At 34.9% G+C, this 25,499-nt stretch overlaps 1 protein-coding gene and 1 pseudogene across 1 annotated transcript; one reads left to right on the top strand and one right to left on the bottom strand.

Annotated features, from left to right (window-relative positions):
* Nucleotides 1-12,674: 12,674 nt before the first annotated feature.
* Nucleotides 12,675-13,688, bottom strand: LOC133834032 (uncharacterized). Its single transcript, XM_062263559.1, has 4 exons — nucleotides 13,610-13,688; nucleotides 13,388-13,459; nucleotides 13,017-13,282; nucleotides 12,675-12,937 (listed from the first exon to the last, which is right to left on the bottom strand). Exons 1-4 carry the CDS (start codon nucleotides 13,652-13,654, stop codon nucleotides 12,934-12,936), a joined length of 387 nt encoding a protein of 128 aa, XP_062119543.1. The 5' UTR covers nucleotides 13,655-13,688; the 3' UTR covers nucleotides 12,675-12,933.
* Nucleotides 13,689-21,225: 7,537 nt separating this feature from the next.
* Nucleotides 21,226-24,545, top strand: LOC133780029 (uncharacterized protein At4g38062-like; annotated as a pseudogene).
* Nucleotides 24,546-25,499: the final 954 nt, after the last annotated feature.

Genomic DNA, 25,499 nt, shown 5'->3' with positions numbered 1-25,499 from the left:
TATCAGATTATTATCTCCCACTCAATTAAAAATATTTAATTAATTCTATCATTTATTTAAAACCAATTGAAATTAAATAATAATTTCGAAATTAAATATTTGATTTATTATAATTTAAAAAATTATAATTAATTATTTATTTAATATAATTTCGAAAATTACATAATAATTAAATATTAATTAATTTTGTTAATTACAACTCATTTATAATTAATTAATTAATCACTATTATCACATAATTGCATATTTAGCCCAAAGAATAAATTTCTTCTTAAATATGTCTTTCAACTAATTTTCCCTTTATATCAACTCTTGCCTTGAATAGTGTTGATACAGTTGTTGTGGGGAACTATAATTCCATGCTCCAATAAATTTGAGATTATTAATTAAACTCTTTAATTAAATAATCTTAATTTATTAATCTCGTGATTACTCCACTATAAATATGAGACTGCACTCTTGTAATTATAGACATTTCATTTACTAAGTACTTTATAAAATAAAGTGTCAATTGATATAATCATTACATACAAATTAACCCTCTAATAATGGTTCATAATTAACCGGGAATAAAATTACCGTTTTACCCTTTTAATTATATCTTGTTTCCTTAAGTACCATTGACTTTACTAGTGAAGGTTAATTCATAACTAAATTATGAATTTGAGCTCAATAATCTTTTTGTCCCAAAAGTCAACCCTTAAGAAAACCATTATTCAATCTCTTCTGAGAAGATATAGATTTCATATATGTATACTATGTCCCCAGCCATTTATATTAATGAATTCCCAAAACAAAAGTTTTTAGCCTGGTCATTCTGACTAACCCTAATGAGTGAATCAAAGAACTCATATAACATAAACAGGAGTTCATAGTAACTTCAGGATTAAGATCTATTTGTATATGACCATCAGGTGATATATTTATTTAATACTTCGAAACGGTATTTAACTAAGTATTAATAAACATATCTGGTCCAGTTCTATATATTCTCTAATATATAAAGTACCTCCACTAAAGTGTCCTACTACACTAGTAATCCGGATCTAGATCACATGTATTCGTAATACTAGCGGACCGTACTTGCAGTAAATAATCTAAAGATTCCATAACTTTATTTTACTACGAACTATTCAAGTTTATTTATCTCAAACACAATCCTCCCGTACCAATACGTGATTGAGATCACATAATCTAAATAGTATTTATTACGTGGTTGAGATCACATCAGTTGATATATTTATTTAATACTTCAAAACGGTATTTAACTAAGTATTAATAAGCATATCTGGTCCAGTTCTATATATTCTATAATATATAAAGTACCTCCACTAAAGTGTCCTACTACACTAGTAATCCGGATCTAGATTTAGTGGACCGTACTTGCAGTAAATAATCTAAAGATTCCATAACTTTATTTTACTACGAATTATTCAAGTTTATTTATCTCAAACACAATCCTCCCGTACCAATACGTGGTTGAGATCACATATATGAACTTACGAATTTTTCTGATATTTACATAATATTATAACAATATAATATAGTCCATAAAATATATGCATAACAAATTCAATTTATTTATTTATTTCTTAAAACAATGTCTACTACATATGCTTTCAAGGCACAATTCCCAACAATCATGTCTTCCAAAACATAATTTTCACCCATATATAGAGTAGGTGTAACACCTCAATTTCCTTATTAAGGTTTAGTGCCTTGATTAGGGGGCTAGGATGACAATAGTTGATTTAATTGCATTATTATGTGATAATATGCATGATTATATGAATTATGTGAGTTATATTATATTATGACTGTGTTTGCATGTTTAGGTGTATTAAGCATGCATGTGGGCCCGTTTCTTACTAGAATCACATTTTTGTAAATTTGGCCCATTGATGACATATTTGAATATATATGTGTTATATGTTGAGACCACATTATTATGTGGATACATTTTGGTTATTCGGCACGATGCGATCCTAGGGAGCAAGTTAGTGGTTTAGTCATAACCGGGTCAAATACCTGGCTCGGGGTAAGCTTAGGGGTATTTTGGTAATTTAATGCATTACCGGGATTGATTGGGTAATGGGGAATTATTTAGTGATTATTTGAGGATATTGGAGGTAACGAGAATTATGAGGCATTAATTATGAATAGTGGGAAAAATGTGGTAAAATACGACCTTGCCCTTAGTGGGCTTTGAGAGGAAAGTTTGGACCTAAAAGCATTATGGTATTTTATGCCCTTAGATAGATTTAGTCACTAGAACCTCAGAAGTAACCAAAAGAAACACTCAGCTCTCACATCACTCTCCCTCTCGTTTCTCTCTCCCTCTCTTGAAGTGCTTGGGGTTCCTTAAAGTTTTGAGGAATTTGGTTTGAATTGAAGGAGTTTGGAGCTAAGGTTGGATTAGGTGCAACTGGGAGGTCAAATTGTACTACTGAGGTAAGATTCCTAGCTCTATCTTGTTTAGAATTTTGGTTTTGACTTGGTTTTTGAGGTGTTTGAGCTTTTGGTTTGAGCTTTGAAGTAGAGTTAGGTTTTGACTTGGTTTTTGAGGTGTTTGAATTGCTTATGATGCATTATTGAGAGTCTTAGACTCATTTGGGACCCTGGCGCAGGTTTGGGGTGAGATTTTGGGAGTTTTGGCTAGGAGAAAATGGTGGGAAAACCCAGATTTTTCTAGGTTAGCGCAGGGGATCTGTTCTTCCAAGCCGCGGCGTTGAGGCTGTCCAAGGCAAGGCGGCCCTGGCTGGGTGCCATGGTGCTTGTTAGGTCGTGCCGCGACGCTAGGTCATTTTTAGGGGCCTTGGTTTTGTAATTTTAGGGCATAGGCCCAGGGGCTCGAGGGACGATTTCACCACTCCTCTGTGTGGGGGAATCGGAGATCCTGAGAACACGAGATTAGTCCTGAGGTTCAACTATGGAATCGAATGGTAATGAGAACGTTATTTATAGGTTGTGACTAGGTTATTGCCAGGGCTCGGGAGAGGATCGTTCTCAGGAGTCGTGCTTGCTTGCCTATTTTCTTGCGCTTGGACCAAAGGTAAGAAAACTACACCCAATACGTGATGTATGTGATTAGAGCTTGGTCCGATTGTTAGATATGATTAAGATTAGGACTCGGGCCCCTGTATATGTGCATGATTATTCTTATGCCTATGATTGTTTGATTAAGCATGTGTGAATGTTCTGTATCTGGATAATTGTTAAATGGTGTATGCTTGTTAGCATTATATGATTGAAAAGCATTGACTTATAAGTCAAAGGGAGGCAATAGCACACTGAGCGCTAGTCGATAAGGTTAGGACTAATTAGGAGCGTGACATACGCTTGGCCGACCCTATGGTCATTGGAAATTAAAGCGCCAGGAACACTGGGCCAGCTCTATGGCTGGTTATACAGAGGATAGGGCACTATGCCCCGGGGTGACTCTATAGTCCCATATCCTAGGGCATTGGGCCCCAGTATGACCTATTAGTCAGTTATTTAGGGCAATGGGCCCTGATATGATGCTGTAGTCATTTATTTGAATAGTATGCATGCATGAGTAGGGTTATTACTACTAGACATGCTTATTATGATTATGTAATATGTTATTAACTGCTTATGAACTTGTTTAATTTTTCTTGCTGAGCCTTGACTCATGGGTGCTATGTGGTGCAGGTAAGAGGAAAGAGAAGCTAGACCAACCATGAGTTGGATAGCTTTGGTGGCGACGTGTACATATGCGGCTGCTCGACCACCACAGCTGGGGTTTCTCAAAGGAACTACGGTCATACCCTATTTTGCCGCTTAGGTCGCTGTTTTAATTTTTGAGTTGTAATTACCCTTTTGGAACTGTAAATGACCTTGTAAAAGTTTATTTTGGGATCCCATTACTCACGTAACGTTTTAATGAAATGACTATTCCTTTCGTCCAAAAATTTTAACTCTGAGCCATTAATCACATTTAGTTGCACGTTTATGGCCAAACGACTCGATTAGCGAGTCTAGCACTATTTAAAATACACAATGTAACGGTCTTGGCTATCCAGGGTGTTACAATAGGCATCGTTAGTAGGTCTAACCAATATGCTTAGACTTATAAAACACCTCATTAAGCATTTCACGTAACTTGTGCGTACTACAGTAGGTGACGCGTCGCATGCATGCATGTGATATATCACTTGCTAGACGATATGTCGCCTACATGCAGGCAAAGCATCAGGCGATGCTACGCCACTTGGGTGGCGACGCATCGCCACCCTTGCTGTTTTTTGACATTTCAAAAGGTCAAAAAATTGTTCCAAATGCTAACAAAAGTTTTGAGAACCCTTAGATACCTCCATGCATCACTTTGGACCTAAAAACACATTTTTAAAGTGCTTATAATTGAAGCTCAAATTTCACATCTTCACTATGTAAAATTTATTAAGCGTTTATACCTTGCTTGTATTTTAACACTTATCTTTGTATTTAACCAACCATAACAAAATGTACATGCATGTTTATTTCTTTTTGTAGCTTTCATATTTTCACTTTCTTTTCCTTGGGCCATAGAGGATGATGCTGCTGGCATCTTTTATAGGGAAATTATTCCCTAGTAAACATTCATTATATAGGGACTTAAGCCTCTTTCATAACTTATTGGAATGTGTAGGTGTAACGCCCTGGTTACTCCAAGACAGTTATGGTGAACAATGAACCATGAATTTAACTCGCTACCCGAGTTCTTTGGTTAAAAATGTGCTTCTAGGTGTTATTAATAGGTTAAGGTGGAAAACCAATCAAAAGGGAAGGATATATTTTATTTAAAACATAAAACTGTTCATGGGCCCATCAAAATATTTACAAGTTATTTACAACTCAAAATGACCATTACTGTTTAAATTTACAACCCGTCGACCTAAGCGGCAAAAATAGGGTAAACCCCTTAGTTCCTCTGAGAACTCCTTGGCCGTGGTGGTCAAGCGGCTGCATATGTACACAGCACCACCTAAGCTCTCCACTCAAGGCTGGGTGAGCTTTTCTTTCCCTTTACCTACACCACATAGCACCCATGAGCCAAAGCTCAGCAAGAGAACACAATAACGCATGAATATAATATAAAAAATGATCATAATAATCATTCAGGACTTTCAGTCCAAAATAGAGGAGTGACAATTAGAAAAGTCACTAAAGTGGGTTCCGTTCCCATTAGCCATGTGACGATAGGGTCACTTGGGCTTTACAAATAAGTGATCCTTTCAATAGCTTATCAAGATAGGTGCTCGATGAACTAGTCACCAATATAACTTACCGCATGACCATAGAGTCATAACCTTGGGATTCCGCTCCCTAGCCACGTGACAATCAGTCACCTAGGCCTTTGGCCCTGGCTCTGAGTAACTAGTCCTAGACTAGTCAAGCGCTTATAATTTTCATCGACCTTAGGGTCGGTCCAGCATTAATGCTCTTAGAGTCATTCAACGCTGATATCAATTAGATCTAATCTTTTATCGGCCCTGCATTCTTGACACTTATGCCGTTTCTGACTCTCAGGTCAGTAATACGCGACCAGTGCCGATTCTGAATAATCAATGCCATACACAAGTAAGCAAGATTTGCTAAGCATTTAATATGCAATCAATGTTCACATATAACAAACAACATGCCTCTATAACAACCATGCATGTCATATACATAGGGTGCAGTTTCCTTACCTCTGGTTCGAGTGAGAAATAGAACAAGAACGACCCCTGAGAACGATCGACCTTTTGATTCCTTAGCGGTTACCTAATCATAACCAAATATTGCCTCCATTAATGAAAATCAACAATGAAAGGGTCCATATCTAAACCCCACTCTCGGGACCTCGAAACGTACCCATACGATGAGTAGATTCAATCCCGGGCCTTAAGGATTGAAACCCCGAGCCAAAAACCCTTAAAAACACTTAAAACAGGATTCTGAAGGAACAGAGTAGCACTACTCACTAGCGCCCCAGCGCTATTCTCAGAACAAAAAACTTCCCATCACAACCCTGGGTAGCGCTGTAGCGCCCCCTTGTGGGCGCTGTAGCACTACACCCAGCCAGATCAGCCCCTGAATCCTCTTCCTTCGACTCCTTCAGTTCCAACTCGATTCCAATGCTTCCAAACCTCATTTTTGGTGCCAAATGAACCCAAAAACCATCCCCACAAGCCCTAAGCATCACAACCACAAGAACCCTAGCCAAAACTCCCAACAAAACAAACCATCTAACCTAGAAATCTCAACTGAAAACCAAAACAAAAACAGAGCAAACCAGGAATTTAATGGCTAGAAACTTACCTCAAATTCAGCTTATGATGCTCTTCAATGGGGGAACACACTCCCAAGCTCTCAAGACTTATTTCCCAAGCTTGATTCCTCAACTTAAGCTCAAAAATCCAAGAAGAAAAAGGGAGAAAATAGGTACGGGAGAAGGTGCTTAAGATGCTCTATTTTCCCCCTTCCTTCTACAACCTTCAATGGCTTAAATCTATCCTAGGGGTGAAAAGACCAAAATACCCCAAGGTCAAATAAAGATTTCTAAAGGCTCCCAAAGGCAAAATCGACATTTTCCACCTATTTCGTGAATCTTAATTAACTCTCTCCAATTCCCATTATTCTCAAAATACTCAAACACCAATAATTCATATCCCATTACCCTTTAATTCTCGGCAACGCTCTAATCATTAAAATCACCCCGAGACTCACCCCGAGCCTCGAACTTAATCTCACTATGACTAAACCGCTAATTTGCACTCAAGATCGTCTCATGCCGAATAACTCGAACAAATCCACATTATAATGTGGTCTCAACAATATGTCACCGACATGCATACAAATATACAATTACGCCCTCAACGGGCCAAATTACCAAAACACCCATGTAATGAAATGTTGACCCATATGCATGCATTTAACATCATATTATAATATAATTCACATAAACATGCATATAATCATTTAATGGCATAATAAAACAATTATGGCCCTCCCGGCCTACTAATCCAGCCATTAAATCGCATTAGAGATTTCGGGGCATTACAGTAGGTCTCCCAAGCAACACCCCTATTTAAAAGCTTTCATTATCTTTATCAGTAAACATTTAGCATGCTCATGTATAGAACATAAGTATAATACACTCATGAATAACTTATGCATAATAACAAGTAAAACATATAAGAAATAAAAATGATTGCATTATAGATGAAGATTCTACTTACCTTGAGTCTTGCTACAACTACCAAAACTGTTAACATCCTGATAAAAATACAAACTATTGACTTACTTATTATCTACTTTCTATTACTATTATTATCTTTCTCCAATTTTATTAAGTCTATAAGGCCGGACGTAGGGTCACACTATAATGTGTTAGGATTGGTTAAAATACAAAGTCCAAGTGTTCTTATACAAGCTAGGTGTAAAACAATAAATGATTTCACATAATGAAAATGTAAGATTTGAGTTTTTATTGTAGGTATTTAAAAATTATATTTTTGGGTCCAAAGTGATACATTGAGGTAATAAAGGATGCCCAAAAATTTTGAGAGCATTTAGAGGTGTTTAATGTCAGTTTTGAGAATTTTGACCTCCCTAGGTGGCATTGCCTCGCCACCTTGAAGGGGTTGAATCACCTACAACCTTAGGGTTTTGGTGATGCCCAGTAAGCGATGCATCACCTATAGACAGGCTACCATCAGTATAAGAATTATAGCCTCAAGTATGATTACAATATGAAAAAGGCTACAATTTCCAAACATGGGCAATGACCCTAGCTTTAAAAGGCCAAAAAGAAATGCCAAATTGATTACACATGCACACACTTATGCCCGTTGACTAGACTGTGTAAGAATGTTGTAAGACTCATACACATAATGAATTGATTAAAATATTTTTTGTGATTGGTATATTCTTTTTTCGAATTATGGTTATCATTATCACTTAGTATTTTAATTATACTTCATTATTCTAATTTGTGAAAAAAATTTAGTTATCCTATTTCTCTTGAACATGACTTGGCATTTACATGGACACATATTGTAATGCCCCGAAAGTCCTAATAAGGGTTAGGACCTTGATTAGGAGGCCGGGAGGGCCATAATTGATTTATCATGGCATTAAATATTCATATGCGTGTTAATGTGAATTATATTATTATATGATGATAAATGCATGCATATGGGTGTATTTATAATGATAAGGGCATTTTGGTAATTTGGCCTGTCGTGGGCATATTTGTAAATTGGGTGCATGTTGTAATTTGTGAATGAGATTTTATTATTATGGAGATATATTCGAGCTCTTCGGCATGAGACGATCATAGATTATGAGTTAGCGGTTTTGTCATAACGGGGTCAAGTTTGGGGTAATAGAAATGTTTATTTGATGATAAATTGGGAGTATTTGAGATCAGGATGGAATTCTGGAAGTTTTGACTATAATGTCCCCGGGGGTGTTTTTGGGACCCCGAGCCTTAGGATTTATTTGAGGTTACTTAAGCTTGAAGTAGCTTGTCAGATAAGAACGTACGTTAGAAAATCTCTCTCTTCCTTCCTGATAGCCTATTTTACCGTTCGAAGCTTTCTTAAAGGAATTTCGAGTTCTAGGAGTCGGAATCAAACGAGGGTCGAGGCATAGCAATCCTAGGAAAGATTAGAAGCTTCTTAACTGAAGGATTTGATGGAAAACAACCCAATCAAAGGTAATCTAAGTTTGAAGTTTTGAGTTTCTAAAGTTTTTAAGCTTAGAATTGGACTTTGTGAATTGTTGAGTTTTTGGTTGGTTTGAACCTTGGGTTTTGAGGGTTATGGAGTATTGGGAAGCTTGGGAACTTTGATTTGATGATTGGGGAATGTTTAGGTATGATTTTGGAGGCTTCAGAGTGTTAAAATCGAGTTTGGGAATGGCCCAGGGTTGGGGGCCGCGGTCCTAACTCGAAGAAGCAGGTGTCAGGAAATTGGTCTTGCTGGGTGCCGCGGCCCTTGGCTCGGAAAATTCTAGGGGCCGTGGCCCAAGGTGCCAGGGCCGCAGCCCTTGCCCTGTTTTCACCCCGTTTGCTCGTTTTGACCCCGGGAACTTAGCTATAGGCCTCGGGAGTGTTCCTACTACTTGGATTAGTTTGGATGGTTGTCCCGGAGGCTAGATTTTGGTTTGGTACCCTATGTTGTTCATTTTATTGATGGTGTCCCATATTTGGTTATGATTAGGTGACCGCTAAGGGCTTAAAGGTTGATCGTTCTCAAGGGTCGTTCTTATATTGGTTCTAGCTCGAATCTGAGGTAAGAAAATTGCACCCTGTGTATACGTGACATGCATGGCTATTATTGGTGCATGTTGGGTTATTAAATATAATGCATATGATGCATGAGGAACATGTGATTAGGACATGCTTTATATACTGAGTATGATATCGTTCAGAGCTTGAGCCTCTGTGTTCGTGCATAGTCCTAATTGTACTAGTACTCTTTAGGTAAGCATGCATAATACCTTGTTATGAATATTGGATATGTGATATATGTTTGGTGGCATGGCTTACTTGTGTGTGGCACTGACTTATTAGTTAGAATCGGCAGTGGTGTTAGATCCATCTGTGAGACTGTGATTTATTAGTCAAGTTCACAATGAGTTGAACACTGGGCGTGTTTTGCTGACCTAAGAGTCAGAAATGGCATAGCGTCATGAACGCCGAGCCAAATGAAGATTAGATCTAATCTATATCAGCAAGAATGACTCATATGGGGTATTAACGCTGGACTGACCCTAAGGTCGATGAACTTATAAGCGCTTGGCTGGTCTGAGACTGGTTATTCAGAGCTAGGGCATATGGCCCGGTGACTGTTTGTCACATGGCTAGGGAACGCTGTTCCAAGGTTATGACTCTAAGGTCATGAGGAAGGTTATGTTGGTGACTATTCACCATACACCTATCCTGTTCAAACTTATGAAAGGCTCACTTATCAATTAAGCCTGAGTGACCCTATCGTCACATGGCTAGAGGGGGTTGTACCCACTTTTGTGACTGTTGCGACTGTCACCTATTTATTGGGGCTAAGAGTCCTGGATGATTATTATGATCATTGGTTGATGTGTTATACTCAACATTATGTGGATCTGTTTCCTGTTGGAGTAGGGCGTGTGCCTTATGATCCGATGACATGTTATAACTGTTCATGAGCATATTAAGTTTTCTTGCTGAGCTTCGACTCACGGGTGCTATGTGGTGCAGGTAAAGGCAAAAGAAATCTGGACCATCCTTAAGTTTGAGAGCTTAGGTGATGAGGTGTACATATGCAGCTGCTCGTCCACCACGGCCGAGGTTGAGAAGGAACTAAGTTTAAACCCTGTTTTGCCGCATAGAACGGCCTGTTGTAAATGTTTTCTTGTAGTAGACTCTGAAATTATAATTTTGGGATCCCAACATATATATATTAAATGTTCTAATGAAACGTTACATCTTATCCAAAGTTTTTAATCCCTAAACCGCTAATCATACTTAGTAACACGATTTTGGCCAAATGACTCGATTAGCGAGTTTAGCACTGTTTACAAGGCACACCGTAACGGTCCCTGGAGTTGGGGCGTTACACATATGGTATGATAATTTATCTTTTTATTTTCGGCAATTTTAAGAAAAATAATAAAAAATATATTTTTTTTTTCTGACCGAATACTAAAGAAAAAAAACAAGTTTGAAAAATAATGTAGTTTCCCAGAATATTTACTTAGCTAGCTAGATAGTAGTAGTAGTTAGTATTAGTTTGTAGTATGTTAGATTCTATGGATTTTGGTTCAAGCCGAGACTTAGTTGGAAAATCATAGCAACAATTATGGATTTTATAAGTTTAACCTATAGTTTAAGAATATTAATTATAACATAAGGTTTGATTAATATTGCTAGTTCTAGAAATATTATTAATTATAACCTAAGGTTTAGATAGAATTAATAAGAGCATGACACTTGTCATAATTATGTTTATGAAGGATTTAAGTATTTTTGATGAATAGTTTAATTAAAAGAAAGATCTAGAAGCTCTAGAAACTTCCAACAGCTGTTAGGATCACGTTTAGACTCAGTCAAAGTTGTTTACTCAATTCAAAATATGTTGAGAAAGTGCAAATACGTGTTTGATATATCAACGTATTCCGATATATCGCAGCTATAGGGGCCGATATATCGCCTACGGAAAATACGTCGACTTCGGATGAACAATCGAACGGGGCTCGGGAATATGTGGTCGTGGTTTGTTTCTCTCCTAGCAGCCATGAAGACCCAAGGCCGTGGTTCTACCTCTAGACCTGTGAAGTCTCAGATGGAAATAGTTCCCTCTACTACTCCACCTGTTCCAATGCCAATCCCCGCTGTCTCACCTCCTGCAGGCCATTAACCCAAAACCACAACAAGAAAGAAGTTTCTTGCTCTTCCAAGTCCTGAGGGATCTACTTTGATTGGGGCTACAAGTAAAGGAGTTACTTTTTACAGCCTTGATGCTTAGCAAAACCAAGCCTTGGCGGTTCCACTCGCCTCACCCGAAGGTCAAGTAAGATCCAAACCTACCTTGCCTTCAAGTCCTACACAATCTGTCTCCACTGAAGTCGTGTCTAATCTGTCTGAACATGACTTTGAATCATCGTTATCCTCTGATGTGTTGACACCCAAGGCAAAGGGCAAACGCAAATCCAAAGCTGCTGGATCAAAGAGAACCAAAAAGGCCAAAGTGGCTCCAACAAAAGGTACTAGCAACATCTCTGATTCATCTCCTTTATACAAATTCAAATTGAAGGTAAAAATCAACCCACCTCCTTGCACCTCATCGGAGGATGTCTCTCCTAAAACGGAAGACTCACTGCCTGAGTTGGACCCTTTCTTGACCGAACCAATTCCTGAAGATCCTCATGAAAATTTGGAGGAGGAGACTGAATCTACAGAAGACCCATAAGAAACCACTCATGTTGCATCTGACCCAAAGGGCACAACACCATTGGCATTTCTTGAATTGACTACCAAACTCACTAAACAAAAAGGTGCCCCTGTCCGTACTTCTAGTTCCTCTTTCAAGGCTCATGCTCTTACTTTCTTTTTCAATGGCAATGAGAAATATATGAAATTTTATGAGCATCGTCATTTTATTAGTGAACGTAATTTCCTTTTAGCTCGTCATTGTGTTTTTGGGGTTTTACTTACTTTAGAGGACACTACAAGAAAAAACAGTATTCATAACACTTAAAAAGTGTTATCTGGGACTATTGATAACACTTCTGAAAATGCTAACGTAGCCCATGTTATTAAAAGTCCAGTCTTTTCTATAACATTTTTTGAATGTTATGTTCGGTGTTATCTTAAACTATTCAATAACACATTTTTAGGTGCTATAATATTCAAATAATAACATTTAGATAGAGTTTTTTATTATAAATTTGAAGTTTAATCTTGTATTTTTTTCATAACACTTTTCAACTGTTACATTTGATTATTTTGATAACATTTTTAGTTTGTTATATTATATAAACCATAACGATTTTTTACGCTTATAATATGCTTTTAAATCATAACATATAGTAATAAAATTTTAAATTTTATTTTGATAAGTATACTTATATGGTTTTTTTTTAATTAAAAGATTTTCATTATTGTATTTTGATAAAAATATTCAAAATTAATCATAAAATGTAATTCTCAATAGATTGATAAACCATAAGTATTACATTAAACAATAACTAATTCAAACCATGAATGTGTCTACTTCATGAGATCTTAGTTCTAACTTAAGTTTGAAAGCATAACATAATAAAGTTTTATAATCTTGAACAATTTTTACTTCAAAAATGAAAAATAGAAACATTACAAGATACACAAAAGTAAACCATGCGTGAAACTTGCTCCATCCTTCAATTCATCATCATTTGTGCACTTGTCTTTGTTGCGAGTCCATTTGTTTAGCTACAACAAAATTTAAATAAGTAATGCTTCAACTTAAAGTTATAGTAAACTAAAAGAGTACATAAAAAACGTTAATTACCTAATTATAACTTTATCAGCTGGCCATGCAATTATACTACCTACAGCATCTTCTATAGTAGACATAATTGTTGAAGGCCTCCACAGAAATGCATCATTCTTTCTCACAAGATCTATCCCCACTTTCATAGCATTAGGCCCAAGAGGAACATGGTGAACCTCATCCTTTGGGTCACTTGAGATAAAATAACCTTCTGCAATAATTTCTCCAGATCCAATCCAATCTAATATTTTGCATTTTGAGCCAAATGTGTGGTTCTTGACACTCTAACAATATATCAATATAACAAATTCAGCAACAGTAGATGATTTTAAATTGAATATTATATGTTTTAGATTTTATCATTTTCATATAATTAGTATCATAATTACCTGAGTGGAATGAACATGAGAATTTGATTGAACATTGACATTTGATTGCTCCTCGCTCTGAGAAGATGTATTCTATTTACAAGTAAGATAGAAAGACATGAATTCAACATCAAAATTAAAAAAAATACAAAAGTAAAGACTAACCAAAAAATTAAACATGAATCTTAGTTATTATTGCAATTCATCCACATGAAAATATAGTTTCAGCATCAAAATACTTACTTGATTTTTCATTAAAGAAACAATGAGTTGCTCCATGTGTTGCATTTTGTCGTTCAAATTTTTGCATTGACCTTCTATCTTTATCAAATGGTCATCTCTTTCTGACACAATTTACAACTTTGACCGAGTAACTCCTCTTCCGAAAGCTCTCAAGTATGAATTTTTTTCAGGACCAAGGACTTTTGTGAGGATGTCTTCATTAACACTTGTAGTTGAAGACGTAGCAGGAACTTTCTTATATTCTTCAACCAAATCCTTCAAAAATAAATAGTATCAATAAATGTATTCAAACAAATGAGTAAGTTAAAACTAAAGTCACATGATTTTGAAAGGGCAAGGTGTATACAAAAGCTTCAGCCACTTCTGAATTTACTGGTTCGCCATTTTTCTTCTTATGTGCTTTGGTCCAAACATCAACTCTAGAAGGTGGTGTATTGGTTTCACTATGGTTCATCTATCAAAATAAGAAAATAAATTAAAAAAATATCTAAACCAAATTCTATAATAAAACAACTGTAAATATGTTTGGCTTTACCAACTCATCAATCAATCTTGCATAACCTTTGCGACTACAAGTGTGGGGTAGTTGCTTTGTCCGTATTTTTTTGAATTTCTCGCTTGTAGCCTAAGAATATAAAGTTAATAGAGACATTAAACTATAAATTTTAATCATAAATATATTTGGTTATAAGATGTTAAGAATAAAATACCTTAAACTCAGCACTATTTTTTTCCTTAACAAAACTTTTCCACTCATTCATAGATTTAATATTATCAGGCTTTAGTTTCAATCTTGCTTCTTCATTTGGTGCATTTGTTATTTTAGTAACTAGCCTTGATTTCGAAGCTCTCCAAAGATCTGCCATACTTTTGAATATATAGGTCTTTTGCCAATCTTTGTCAACCTTATATCTTGCCTAGTAAAATTAATAATAGGTTAGTATTAATGTAAATGAATTTCAACAAATTTCATGTTCAATGCATAAAACCTGAGTATATATACCTGAATATATTTCCATAAGACCTCTTTCATTCCTAGAGGAATCTTCCTCCAATCTTTTATTGTTACTGGTACAATTTCTCTAACAAGTGCACCCAAAAATGAAGACAAAGATATTGATGTTGCACCTATTGGTTGTCCCTTTGAGTTAAACTTAACTTCCAAACGACCATCACTGTCTATTGCAATAGACTTCATTTTACTAAGGCCTCTAGTTCTCTTTTGGGTAATAGGTGCAACAACTTCTTCAGGTAGTTCTTGTTCGTCAGGCAAGTTTTCAACAATTGTTTCATTTGGGTTTTCTGGGATTTGTAGGCGTTGTGATTTTGTTGTGGCTGTTGGTGAGATGGCATGGTCATTTGAAGGACTAATTTCTACTTCAACCACTCTTTTAATAGATCCCCTAGTGGCTGTCTTTGAAGCTAAGAATGGAGAAATTAGGTCATTAGTAGGTGGTCTCACTATTTTTTCAAGAGAGTCTATTGGTTGTTCAACCTCAAATAGATTTTTAAGAGATCTCCTTGTCACAGGGGAGATGGGTACTTCTTCTTCATCAGAAGAGTCATTTCTTACAATCATTCTACGTGTATTTTTCTTTGGAGACACATCCTTAGTATATCTCTCTTCAACAACCTTATCCATTTCCAAATTTAGTCTAAAGCTCTTCCTCTTTTCATTGAGGAGTTTAACTAATTTTCCTGTAGGTATGTGTTTTGGCCTCTTTCCTTTTGTAGATGGAGGTGACATATCTTGTACTTGGCAAACTCTTTGACTAGTTTCTGATCAACCGTTTCTATAATTAGTAAGATTTTTGATGAGTTGCAAAAATCATATATAACAACATATTATCAATTATCACAAAAAAAACATATAATAAAAGTCAGAAAGAAAGAAATAAATAGTCATTCTTGGCATCAAAGACATGTTTTCAAGAGTTCTTCGCTAAAAATACACAAATAAGAAACAACAAATTAATGAGCTAAAGTATAAACTGAAATTTCCATTGATTACAACTTTGAATGTCAAGTGCAACATCTTCTACAATTTACAAAAAACACAACAATAATCAAACTAATATACCCTCACAATCATCTCTAACATATTGTTCATCTTCCACTACATTATACAACCTAGATTCAGTAACTTCAGACATTACAGGCATGAATTCTTGCTCATCATAATTTTCCATGTCATAAAAACCTCTAGGGGGTGCCCTAATCACCACATACCAATTGGAAGAATCATGTTCTCTTGAGTAGAAGACTTGTTTAGCTTGTGAGGCTAAAATAAAAGGGTCTCTACCAACAGACCATTGACTTTGGTGTAGATTAACTAAAGTAAGACTATCCTCCACCCTAACACCGTTAGGGACATTTGCCCAATCACATTTGAAAATTGGAATCTGAACTATATAGTAATCTAACAAGATTATCTCCCTTATAACCCCATAGTATGAAACTAAATTAGGAACTTGAGATACATCTTTGGCACTAGATCTACACATAGTTGTAGCTTCAATTGAGACACCACTATTCTGTGTGGACTTCTCAATGTCATGTACATGGAATCTTTGACCATTGATAATATATCCAGTGTAAGAAGCAGCATGTTTTCTGGGTCCATATGCTAGCCATTTCAACAAATCAGTTTCATCACAAGTTGAGGAATGCATAGGAACCTATACAAATAATAGTATGACATTGTTAATTTTCTTAATGATATTTAAAACAACTGATATGAACCAGTTAGTTTGCATTAATTTACCTTTTCCTTCATCCATGTTGAAAAAGTTTGTATATGTTTCTTCCAAAGTAATCCACTATTTCTCTCATATATTTTGTTTGTTTTTTTCAACTCCTCTAAGTGAATCCTAATTTATAGGACCAATGAGTTAGTATTACTACATTTTTAATAAAAAAAAAAAAATTTCTAATATCAGACACTTACTCTAGAAAAGGCTCCACAACAGATGTATTTAACAGAATGTATCGATGTGCAATTTCTAACAACTCATCTGTCAATATAATTTCTTTCCTCCTAGAAATTGGACGACCTTCAAGTATCACATCATTTGACCACTCTTCATTTCGACCTTCTTTTGTGTTTAGTTCAATTGAATGGTCAGTGAATTCATTACAAAAGCTCACACACTCATCTGCAAGATAACACTCTGCAATACTACCTTCAGGCCTTGCTCGATTTCTGACATAATCTTTCAATATCTTCATGCGTCTATTAATCACACAATTGCTCATCATTAATAGAATGTTCACATAAACTAATAAGAATAAACAAAACAATTAAGTCTTAGTGATTCACCTCTCAAATGGATACATCCATCGAAATTGGACTGGTCCACATAGTCGTGCTTCTCGTCCGATATGAACCACTAAGTGAATCATGACATCAAAAAATGATGGTGGAAAGAATCTCTCTAGTAAGCATAAAGTTTCAATAACATCATTTTCTAATGTCATTATGCTTTCTCTATCAAGAACACGTTGACATATTCGATTAAAGAACGTGCATAATCTTATTATAGCATCTCTTGGACCCAATGGCATCAATCCTTTTATAGCCACCGGTAGTAATTGTTGCATCAAAATGTGGCAATCGTGTGACTTAAGGCCCATGAGCTTGCATTGTTCCATTGAAACACAATTTCTAATATTTGAACTATATCCATCAGGTACTTTCAATGAGAACAACCTTTTACAAAATAATTCTTTCTCAAGCTTTGATAGTGTGTGTAAAGCTGCAGGAAGATAGGTTCTAGTCCCCTTCTCTTGTGGGTGTAATGCACTCCTAATACCCATATGTTGCAAATCCAAGCGAGCTTTTAGTCCATCTTTACTTTTTCCAGCAACATCTAGCAATGTATTACAGATGCTTTCACAAACATTTTTCTCTATGTGCATCACATCCAAATTGTGACGAACATACAATTCCTAAAAAAATTGCAAAAGAAATAACTAATGAAATTCCTCCAAAAACAATAATTTACACAAAAATTTTTTAGAGTAGTAAGAATGTGCTAACCTTCCAATAAGGTAACTGAAAAAATATGGATCGTTTTTTCCACATTTCTTTTGAATCATTTTGTTTCCTTTTCTTTGAAGTGGATTTTCCCCAAACATTCACAAAATCTTTAAGGTGTTCAGCAATTGTAGTCCCATTCATGATTCTTGGGGGATTTCCATGCTCAACTTTTCCATCAAACCAACTTCTTTTACTCTTAAATGGATGGTCTTCTTTAAGAAATTTCCGATGACCTCGATATGAAAACTTCCCACTATGTTTTAGCCACTCTGAATGAGTACCATAACCACATAGGGGACAACTAAAACATCCCTTATTTTTACAACCAGCAAGGTTCCCGTATGCTGGAAAATCTTGGATTGTCCACATCAAAATAGCCCGCAACTTGAAATTTGTATTGTCCAATGCATCATGAGCATCAACACCCTCATTCCATAATAATTTCAAGTCCTCTACGAGGGGTTCTAAGTATATATCAATATCATTCCCAGGTTGTTTAGGTCCTGGAATTAACATTGATAATAAAATATTCTCCTGTTTCATGCACAACCATGGGGGTAAGTTGTACATGACCAACAAAATAGGCCAAACACTATACTTAGAACTTAAATTACTAAATGGGTTAAATCCATCTGTGGAAAGGCCAAGTCTAATATTTCTCTCTTCATTTGAAAATGATGGCCATTTATCATTGACTAGCTCCCATGCTGCTGAATCCACTGGGTGACGCATTTTTCCATCGCAACTTTTATTGTTGTGATGCCATCTTAATTCCTTTGAAATTATTTTAGACATGAACATCCGTTTCAACCTAGGGATTATAGGAAAGTGCCTCAAAACTTTTGCTGGGATACCATGTCGAACCTTTTTAGTCAGCTTATCTGACATCCAACGTGAAGTTCCACATGTTGGACATTCTTGCAAGTTTTCTTTATCTTTTCTAAACAAACAGCAATCATTAACACACGCATGAATCTTTTCATATCCTAAATCAAATAATCGAAGAAATTTTCGAACCTCATACATAGACTTGAGGATCATATTATCTAAAGGAAACATATCATTCAAAAGTCTTAACAATTCATCAAAACTTTTGTCAGACCATCCATTGGTAGTTTTAACCTTATACAATGCAACAATTGACGATAACTTAGTATATTTAGTGCATTGTGGATATAATGGAGTGTCTGCATCTTCTATTTTTTCCATAAAAGTGTCATCATGACCTTCTGGATGACTTTCAAAATCACAACCATCAATATTTGTAGCCCTAAACAAGTTGTAAGAATCAAATGTTTCCATTGTCTCTACATCATCATCTCTTGATAATTCTCCCCCATGATGAAACTAGATTTTGTATGTTGGATCAATCTCATAAATGACTAAGTGTTCATACAAAATGTTAATACATTGGTGACTTAAGTTTCGACAAACTTTGCATGGACACAATAACTTTTCTGGATAACCAGCTAGCTTTTCTGACATTTCTACAAAATTCTTAGCGCCTTCTCTATACTCATCCGAGGCTCTACAATTCAAAGACAAGTTCATATTTATAATATATTAGTAACAAATACAGTAAGTTACTAATTTTACTAAGCTAGCACTAATTAAATCCCTAATTCTTATTACCTATTGAAGCGTAGCCAATTTTTATCCAACATGATCACCAATTTAGTTGTCCTGTTCTAACCAACAAAAAGCAAAATTTTGATAAGTCCATGTAATGGTAAATACAAAATTGTATCAACCAAAATATACTATATGATTTGATTTTTAAAATTACTTGATTTTGAGTTCAGAAATGAATTTAAGCTGTTTATTTAGTCTTATTGCTAAACTTGAGATAATTCTGGCATTTCCAATCCTCATCTCAAAGAAATATTATATATATTTATATATATAAAGAGTATTGTCAGTTCAAGAATTTGATATCTATTTCAATATGGTAGTTTGAGGGAGCTTCTGATGAGGGAAATAAAGGAGTTAGTATATGGGATACATTTACAAAACAACCAGGTGAGAAGTTCAAAAGCCCCGAAAGTGTCAACTGTAATTGTAGTCATGCATATTCTTATCATTGATTGAACCTAATAAAAAAGCACTCATTGCAATTCTTATATGTTGCTTACTTTTGTTATAATAATAACAATAATACACTGTTCTTTTCTTCTTTAAATATAACGCCATTCAGATTTTAGATCATATATGCTAATCCGATATAGAAAACCACTGAGCTATCCAGCCATGCATGCACTTTTGGTAGTTTCTAGAGGACATTTTGGCATTAGTGTTATTCACGTGTCTTATATTTTATAAAGATACACTATGACTATGTATGTTTTGTATTCAGAAAACACAAGAGGAAAGAAAAAAAAACAGAGGCAGAATAATAAAAAGTTGTTTGATTGGTAGCCGAAAAAGTGGAAGAAAAAAGTTAAAGGGGTGTTGTTTGTTTTTTGGTTCATCGATCTATGGATAGGAAAGAAAAATGAAGGAACTTTTCTAATTTATTATTCATATAAACCCATTATTTAGTTCTGAATTTTATAATAAATCTATCTCTTAAGTCAACATACAATAAATAATAAATTTAAAAAATCATAAAGTTAATTACTTAATATGTATGTGTTTTTTATGGTCATTTAAGTTTGTTTTGTTATTATTTAATTTTACATTTTACAACTTTTGTGTCAGGATCTTTTTGGCTGCTTTCCTTATTAGTCTTTCAATTTTCTGGTTCAAGCAGTCACCAATTTTTAGTTCTCCCAACTTGGTATGTTTCTGATTTTGTTTAACTATGAGTGTACGAGACTCTTGAGCTAAGGGATGGAGGATAAGACTCTTGTGTTCCTTTTTTGTTTTGATAAGTAAAGGTAGCCATGTTTTCCTATATCATATTTAAATGTGATTATTTGATTTTTATTTTTGCTGATTTTTCTACAATGTGATTAAATGTATTTTATTATTGTAATAACAAAGATGCAAAGTATAAAAGGAGTTGTTTTAAGCAGTTATGGATTATGGTTTTAGTTCACCTTAAGATTTTTCAAGTTCACTTTGTATTTAGTTGATTGATGACTAAATTTCTATGGTTTCGATTTTCCCCACATGGGTTTCAATTCTACTTTCAAATTTCTATGGTTTTTGAAGTTTATTAGATATACATCAAATAACTAACAGAAAATCAGAAAACATTCCAGCCATATTTATTAACCAACCATCAATTATTATCAATTCAAAATATTCAATCAACACACAAGTTTTCTTCCTTATCTCGCCGCAGCACACAAATTTCTCAGAACCTACTTCACTAATACACACAAGTTCTCAACCTTCCGTTATCACCGCAGCACACAATAATAATAATCTCAGAACCTACTTCACTATGGATGAATATCTAAGATATTCAAACTCCTCTAACATTTGCAAAGTATTTTAACAAAAATAAAAGAAAACATACCTCTTGCAAACTGCTGCAAATAAAGTTCCCTCCAATTCTGAATTTCTGAAAGAGTTAAAGAAATTTAGAAACTTGTGTAGAGAACCCAATAAATCAAAAAGTCATGTCACAATTATGTTCAACCATGTAAGTCGTAACTTTTCATGCTAACATATATGCACAGACTGTGAATGTGAGGAGCTTATATAAATTAAAAATATTCCATAAGCAAAATATATAAACTTAAATCATATGATTAGCTGAGTTTGATTTATTATATAATAATACTAAAATTTTAGTTGGGATTTTGCATCCTGGTAATCATTGAAAACATTGTCAAATCTGCTTCACTGAGAAGAGGAACGAAGAAATTGCATCTCTAAGACATGCACTTGAAAAAAAGGAGATACTTCGTAAAGAGATGGAATATCAGAAAAGACAAATGGAGCAAGAAATGCAGGAGGTACAGGTTTCACTAAAAGAATTTCAGGAAGCTCTAATCCAAAAGGCTTCAGGTTCACCTTCTGTGGCAAAGTTGCGAAACAAGCTCAAATGTTCAGAGCTGATGCACAAAGAATCTACTGAAAATCTGAAGGCTAGAGAAGCTGAATTGAAGTCCCAGCTTGAAACATTGACACAGGAATTGGAAAATTGTGGGTCTCAGTTGGAAAGTAAAGACACAATGTTGAAGGAGCTCAGGATGAAGTTGGAGCAAGTACGTGAAGACTTTTCTGTAAATCTCAAGGCTAAAGAAGGTGTATGGAACTCTCAACTGGAAAAAGTCATAAATGATTTGAGCAATTGTATGGCTCAGCTAGAGAGTAGACATGAAACCATAAAACAGCTCAGGGTGGAGTTGAATCAGATCCGTGAAGACTCTGCAGCAAGTATCAAGGCTCAAGAAGATGAATGGATACACCAGCTAGAAAATAAAGATGCAATGTTAAAGGAGCTAAGGATGGAGTTGGAGAAAATGCGTGAAGACTTCACTGCAAACCTTAAGGTTAAAGAAGATGAAAGGAACTCTCAACTGGAAAAGGTTACAAATGATTTGAGCAACTGTAGGTCTGTGTTAGCAAGTAGAGATGCAACTATAAAAGAGCTCAAGGTGGAGTTAGAACAGATCCATGGAGACTCTACAGCAAATATCAAGGCTCAAGAAGCTTTAGAAAAAGGAGTTACAGTCGCATCCCCTGTGGACTTATTTGACACTACATCATTAGCATTCAAAAGGAGTTCTTGAAGAAGTGTATCTTCACCTTCTTTCTTCCCCCCAAATCCCACATATATGAAAAACAGACCAGAGATAACAGACACAACAGCAGAAACAAAGGACTGAGCAGATATGGAGACTTGTTTTTTGTATAGAACAAAGTCTACTATAAGGCAATAGCAAGAAACGAATATGTAGAAAATCCACCAAACTCTCAATAAAAATGGAAACTTTGAATGACCGGAGTTAGAAAATTTGGTGTGCATGTAAATAGAGACTACACCCCAAGCAAGTGTTCTTATGACTAAATCCAGAAGGGTCACTAAGCTTTCATCAGACCAACCATTCCTATACCAGTAGATGTAGCTCAATAAGCACAGCACTAGATTAAACGCATAAAGACCCAGACAAGCCATTAAAGCTGGTTTATAACACAAATACTTTGTGTTATTAAGCCTCTCCTTTGGACCCTCATGATGACTCTTCTTGAATTTCTTGCTAACCCATGTAAGAAGCAACAAGAATAACAAAATGAAATGTAATGAACTAGAAAACCCACGAAGGAAAACAGGTTTTAGGAGAAAATGAGCACTTAAATACATTTGTAATTTCTTATTAGTTTTAATTTCTTATTAGTTTTAATATTTTACGTGGATTTTTATTTTTATATTAAAATAATTGAGCAATTATAATTTATTAGTTTAAAAAATCCAACCAAAAAAAAATATACAAATTACCAAATAATAATATTTTTTCATTTGCTAGTAGAAAATAATTTATTAGCTACCAATTTTGAAATATTTTGCCACCAAATTTTATTAGTAAAACAACATTTAATTTATTTTATTAATAAAATTATGTAATTTGCTACCAAATTATGGTAGCAAAAAAAACATAGTGGATATAAAAGTAAATCATTTTGCTACTAAATACAATATCTTTTACTACTAAATATTTAGTAGCAAATAAAGAACATTTGCTACCAAATATTTTGGTACCTATAAACTTTTAGCGACGGGGTATTAGCTACGAACTAGCTACTAAAAATTTTTGGTAGCTAAAAGTCTATTAGCTACCAAAAATATGTTAATGACTACCAATTTTTGAGTAGCTAAAATACTTTTTTATTGTAGTGGCACCAGGTGGAGTTACTAGAGCAGAATCTCAAAACAAGAGAAGCTGCTGCTAACTCAGCTGAGATGAAAACAGCCATGTCCTTGGAGTCAGAGAAAGCAAGCTTTCTCCAAACGATAAGAGAGAAGGATAAGATCCTAGAGCAGCTCCAGAAAGAAGTTGAATGGCTGGAGCAAGAATCATTGAGAAGAGAACTTGAGGAAGTTTTGCTCTCAAGAATTGTAGCAGAAAGAACAGTTGAGCATGAAAAATAGCTTATGGAACAGAAGAACCAGAGAATAAATGAGTTGATGCAGCTTGTGGGATCATTTGAAGATAAATTTAATAACTCGTTAATTTCTTTCTCTTCAGAGCTCGCCAAGAAACAGGCAGAGATTAATCTGACACATAAAGCGTGGGAGAAAATAACTGCTGCCCAGATTATGGCTGCACTAGAAATTAAAGAGAAGAAGCTTATGATTGCTGAACTTGAGGATGACATCCATAATGTAAAGTAGAAACTGGAACTGCAGCAAAACTCCATGCGTGTTTTGAAGAGGCAAGCAGTTGAAGTTGAAGCGGAATTGGAGGCAAAAGAGTTGGAAATGAAGAATATGGGGTTTCAATTCTAGACAAAGCTGAAAGAGTCAGATGCTTTGATTGAAGAGCTCAAGAGTGAGAGAAGAAACTTACTTGAAGATGTCACTAAGTTATCATCAGAAAGAGAAAACTTGTTGGGATTGGTTGAGGGGTTGAGTGACAAGATTAGTGAGATCTCCAGTTCAGACAAACAACTAATGGATCTGTTACAGACAACAATGCCCTCTACTGAGGATGAACACTCTAGCTATCTGAGTGAGAATGTGAATAGTCCCATTGCAGTGAAGAAACTTGAAGCAAATTCTGACATAAGATCCCCATTTAGAGAAATCAACAACTAGAAATATCTATCTTGCTCATGGATAAAGGAATGTTGCTGATCTTGTAGTGTAGTAAAAGTATGGATTCTTGTAATTTCTTCTTTCCCACTACTTTAGCTAGCTTGTGTGTGACTGACTCATGCTAGTGCAAGTTTTTTGTTCTTACCACAAATGCATCTTGGTCTATGATTCAGTGCATGTATTTTTTCAAAAAAAAATACTAAAATTTTAATAGAGTTTTGGGTTATTTGGATCAGTTTATTACCGTCGTACTTAGTTTGCTCTGGTAATTGTATTATTGAAAATCTCCTTCGGCTGAACAAATAACTCTTCCTCCGGCATGTACTAAATTGCCCTGTATCAATCGTATGTTAAGAACACTAAAATTAAACAACAAGCATAAAATGTATATTTATATATATGTAATAATAGCCTTTATAAATTATAAAGTATATTACCATACAATATTCAAACAACTAGCTTAGGTATTTTGCATTAATGACTAAGAAACTTAATCGATTTTCTTTTTCCCAAACAATTTGATGGCACTGTTTCATTATTAAAAAAGAAAAAGAAAAAGAAGCTATTGAATTTGTTTGGTGTATTGAGTTGAGTAATTTCAGTTTAAACCAAATATACTTACAGATTCAATACTACTTGATGAATAACTAGGGGCTTGAAATTGTAAACACTTGAACTTTCAGGCATTTCAAAATGGTTCAACTCTATTGTCATAAACTTCCATGCACTAGTCTATGTATCTCATAGATTTCTCTCATGTAATTTGTTCATCTCCACAAGGTTATCATTTATTCTTCCCTTAAAGCATCAAAGCTGATATCATCGGCAAAAAAATATTCAAGAGCTTGCTGAACTAAGAACTAAACAGAGTTCTAAAGAAATTTAAGAATTTAAAAAAAAATTATATACTTGTATGTATATATGTATTACACACTAAAAAATAATAACAGCATAAATAGTTGCAAGTGAATCACAAACCTTCTTAGCATCTATTTGACTTTCCAAAACTCTGGGTGATAAGGTCCTCGCCAGGGAAGAAGATCTAGACCAATCAAATAGAGAGGCTTGACCTCTAAGTAGCCGTCTTAAATGATCCTGGAAATACAGTTCAACAACAATTGAGACCTTCCTTCCATTATATG

This window comes from Humulus lupulus, chromosome 5 (genome assembly GCF_963169125.1).
Source record: "Humulus lupulus chromosome 5, drHumLupu1.1, whole genome shotgun sequence".
NCBI lineage: Eukaryota > Viridiplantae > Streptophyta > Magnoliopsida > Rosales > Cannabaceae > Humulus > Humulus lupulus.
This window is presented reverse-complemented; position numbering and strand designations above follow the sequence as displayed.